Raw genomic sequence first — 4,798 nt, forward strand, 5'->3', positions numbered from 1 at the left:
GAGGCTTGGGGCGTGGTATTAGGGGCTGGTAGGAGCCACGCATAGCCCATAAGGCTAGGGTGCCTGAGGAGCACCCATTATACCGGGAGACCCCCAGGGGGTCTGGAAGAACCGCGGGGACAGAGGTCCCGAGTAGCCGTGCCCAGGGAGTCATAGGCAGCCTCCCAACTATATATATACTCCAACAAGACATGGCGGGCGAGAATCAGAGGGGGCCTTGGGCTGGCCTGACACGGAGCGAGGGACCTTAAGGAGCACACGGCCCTCCGCGAGGACCCCGCCGTGACACTCTCCTTCCTTCCTTCTCTCTTTCTCTCTCGCCTTTTCTCTTTCTTTCTCTCTCTCTCCCTCCCTTTTTCTTCTATGTTTTAACATGTTACCACTTTACTTGTTGCAACAGGACTGATTCAAATCTCCAAGCAGTAGCTCACATCAGCAGTGCACCAATAATAACCTATCAAAAACAATCAGTTTTCAAAGCCAATTTGACAGTGGGAAGGGAATCGACTTTGTTTTTGCATCCACTCTTTCATCCAAATATTTGAAATTCTCTGAACATTTTATCACAAGGAGAATATCTGCCATAGTGATAGAATTATATGTGCTGTTAACATTATCTTCTTTCTGAGCCAATATATTTTCAGTATGAAATTTTATAGGGTTTTCCCAAACACCCGCCAGTGAAACTCTCAAGGAGTTAGTTGTTAGCTTTCTGATAAATGCATATGGGCCTATAACCAAGTAACTGGAATTAAAAGGATTTGGCTCTTGATATATTTTGAAATTGAAACTGTCCTTTGTGGATCATTTCTACAATATTCTAAAAATAGTCTATACAGCAGCTGCAATATAAGCATGTGATTTAAGATCATGATGGTCATGCAGGTAACTCTGGTTCTCCTAATCTTCCCCAATGGAGAAAGCTTGGCATCCAAGCTTTCTGATGCTCTCATTCATCATGTCTCGTCTATAACTTGGTTCCGGATTTTATGGCCCAGTACAACCACTCTGCACTAAGGGGCATAAAAGGGCCAGAAACTAGACTTGCTTACCCTTTGCTGCACCCATCTCATGTTACTAAGGAGGATGCCCTCACCAAGAACCCTGACTGGTTTCAGCAGGGGCTCTGCCTGCCTGAGGACTGCGAAAGCAGACTATTGTAACTTGATACTGGAAAGCTGTGTTCCCACTGAGCATTGCTGGATTTGTGGGTGCTCAGCTCCCTTCAAAAACCAGACTGCTTCTCTCCACGGGTACATTCTTCAGCATATTCTTACTTAAGTATTGTCCTAATCTGAATCTTGTCTACATTCAAGAACTCCGGCATGGGTATGGTGACGCTTTATACCTAAATTGGCTGGCCCAGCTGATGATATAGGTCAATGATTCTCATCCAGGGTCCCTCGGCACTCTTTGATACCTTTAGATCCTTTCAGTGGGGTTTGGGGGTTGCCATGTAACACTGGCACTGTTAGATATATAAGCATGATTCACAAGATAAACCCAGAGATTTCAAAAAGGAATCCACTGTGTTAAAACCATTCTGACCTGCTGTGGTCTTTCTGAAATCTTTGCAACAGAGGAACTGCTATACTATTTTTCTGTAGTGGGAAAAAAATGAGTGAGCTGGTATTTTCTAGTGGGTGCCTTGAGTTTAACAAGGGGTGCCTTGAGTCTACAAAGGCTGAGAACCACAGGTATAGGCTCAACCTGATGCGCTCCAGTCTTGGAGTACTAACACCCTGCAAGGCCTGATGACATGTGAAGACAGAAGAATTAGATAGGCAGGTGGGAGAAAAGGCCCGGCAAGTTCCTACCTTTGTTCCTGTGGGATAGGGCTGTTATTTGACATGGTGCATGTAGATGCAAAAGGACGCTGACAGGAAGGAGCCATCTGTATGTCAGTCCTCAGCAAAGCAGGATTGGTGCCCATGGTACTGTCAGATGTCACAACAGTATGGTTAAGGCCTTCTTTGTAACTTCGAGATTCTGTAGCAAATGAATTGAAAGACATGGGTGGGTGTTTTTTTTTTTTTTTTTTTTTTTTTTTTTTAAATCAGTCTTCTGAGAACTCAAGCACAGATTGTATAAAAGCATTTGCAAAATGCCCCTGTCCCTCCTGCTCAATGTAACAGGAGACGTGCTGTAGATTTCATACCTTTATTTAAAATCTTAGCTGTTGTCATTACACTTAAAGTTCCAACTTTACCTTACCTTAATTGTTGTAAATTTCTAGCAAAGGAACAATTGAGAGAGAGAGGGCAGATGGCACAGAACTGCACTACTTAAGTTGATTGATTTACTGTCCAGGGTATGTTCTCTAAACCTCAAGATGTGAACAGATAAAAATGAACTATTTAAAATTCTTTCCCCCATTCTTCACTCCCCAACGTAAGACAGAGACATTTTAATTAGCAGCATGTACAACATCTTTTATCCATTCGTCAGATACCTAAGCTTCCTGTTACTTAGCTACTGAGGTACATCCTGTTGGTCTAGTCTTGTCCATTGAGAAAAGATAGTAGGACACAACTGAGGTTAAAGGGCACTTGAGAGGGACTTGGCAGATCTGTGTTTAGTTCTTGGGACTGCTGAAGGCTTTTTTTCAACATCATTCATGATCCACCTCAGGGGTGTGGCTGCACCCCCCCTTTTGGATTGGACCACAGTGTGGGGGCCTCCAGGACTTTTAAAAGTTCCTAAAGCAGGTGAAAATACTTTGTCTTCCCCATCCTGCTCAAAGAACCATCCTCTCCCTGCCCCTTTCCTCCCCATCCCCGCCCCTCCTTTCCCTAGCTTGTGGTCATGACAGCAGAGAAGCACCAGAGCCATTCCTGCCTGCTGTGAAGGAGCTGTGCTCAGCTGGGGATGGGGACAAGGGCAGCAGGGATGGATAGGGGGTCCCCTTTCCCACACAGGGACTAGGCAGGGTGGAAGAAACTCTTCAGGAACTTTCCAGTTGCCCTGGTACCACTGTCCCCTCCCTAGCTGAGCCCAGCCCCACTCTGCCTTGCTGGATCAGAAACTTCTCTGCCCCTTCCCCACCCCATTTCACTTACTTGAGGGCTTTAAAAACTCCCCAGAGGCTCCCACAGTGTGATCTGTCCACGCTGGTGGGGCAGAGGAGGGTGGAAGCAGGGGGTGCTGATACCCCTGCAATAAGGGTTGCCTATACTGCACCCCACTTTAGGAAACCCTGGGTCCACCCCTGAACCACTTACACAAAAGAAAACATGTAGCCCACCTTGAACAGAAAGATTCTATTAGATCAGTGTGAGACTTATGTTCTTATCGTATATGTGTGTCCACACTGGGTTTAAGAGTTTAAGTGCTAGTTTCAAACTAATGTAATCTTAAAGCAACACAAAGTACTATGTGTAGACAAGCTCTTTGTTGAATCTGTAAAATTCTTATGTAAACAAGGCCTTGCACTCTGATCCTACAAACATTTCAGGATTTGAATAAGTTAACGTGCATGAATAGTTCCACTGACCTCAACCTTTGTAAACTGGAGCCTAACTACAGAGATTATATTATAATCTCCAGTTAACTTCTATCACTTGAGCCCAGAGACTTAAAAGAAGTTTGAACAAAACACAAAAAAAAGCACACCCTGGGGAACAATCCAGCATTGGCTTTGGGGAACACTTAAGATGAACCAATAGATCTTTCCCATATCTAAATATTTCTGATTCTGTGAAGAGGAAAAAGAAGAGGCTTTTATCCTTGTAAACTGAACTGCAGAACCAGCCTAAAGCACAATCTTTCTTTACCTTCAGTTCACAGCACAGCAAAGTGGTTATATCGGTTGAAAAAGGTAGATGTAGGTACTTAAAAGAAATGCCTGAGATAACAAAATCAATGCTTTGAGTGAAGGCTATTTGGATTCTTAACATAGCGCACATGCTGCAGGGAGTAGCAAGGTGCTAACCCCCAAAATTTAATTTCAGAGAAAGAAAAAATGTATTCGCAAGTACTATACTCATTGGAAAAACCAGGTCTACAAACTGAACTCTGAAGATATTTCAAAGAGGGACTTTCCTACTTTTAAGAAAGGGGGAAATTTGAAAATTCTGAATCCGTACCTGCTGTAGAGCTGCAGAGTAGATTATGATCTTTTTTACACTGGTATAATATGGCCAAATATCAAGCCTCTAATGTCAAAGCACTGTAGAGCCAATTCTACAGGGCTGATTTTGGCTTGGCTTCTGTTAGAATCAATAGGATCCATGTACACTAGTTTTTAAAGGTGCGATGTTACAGGTTCAAGTTGGATGGTTTTACTGTATATTAAAGTATAATTTCTTTGCTTTACCTATTGTTTTAGAAGGTGTTATCAGTAATTAGGCTGAACTACATAACTCAACCTAACAACACATCTTTAACATCTAATCTAGATGGGACCTTCAAGATAGAGGTGCACTGACATATCAGTCGCATATTAGATTGGCACCAATAAAAGGAAAATTAACATTATTGGCAGTTGGCTTTTTTTGGTCGGTGTAGCCAAAATGTCACCAATAAATGCTGTGTGCATGTGCGCAGCTGCAGCATGGGTGTGACCAGAAATGCAGCCCAGCAGCTTGGAGAACAGGCTCCTGAGGGTAAGTCTGTGGAGGGGAAGGGATGGGGCAAGGAAGAGACATGGTGGGGGCAGATCAAGGTACCCATGGTGAGGGAAGGGCTGGGGCAGGGGCAGGCACTGCCCAGCCAAGGTGGTGAATGGACCCCAGGGTGGGGGGTGGAGCTGTGGGCAGCTCGTCTGGGGGGTACAGGGGGAAGGTGGGCACAGCTCCCT

General features: G+C 44.4%; 1 protein-coding gene across 1 annotated transcript in view; it reads right to left on the reverse strand.

The window, feature by feature from the left end:
• Positions 1-4,798, reverse strand: part of LOC102379220 (tensin-3) — a 477,473-nt gene that overhangs the window by 33,491 nt on the left and 439,184 nt on the right. The window contains 1 exon segment of the mRNA XM_025212996.1: positions 1,818-1,989. Within this exon segment, the coding sequence (XP_025068781.1) occupies positions 1,818-1,989 (172 nt within the window).

Source organism: Alligator sinensis, unplaced genomic scaffold, assembly GCF_000455745.1.
Source record: "Alligator sinensis unplaced genomic scaffold, ASM45574v1 scaffold882_1, whole genome shotgun sequence".
Classification (NCBI taxonomy): domain Eukaryota; kingdom Metazoa; phylum Chordata; order Crocodylia; family Alligatoridae; genus Alligator; species Alligator sinensis.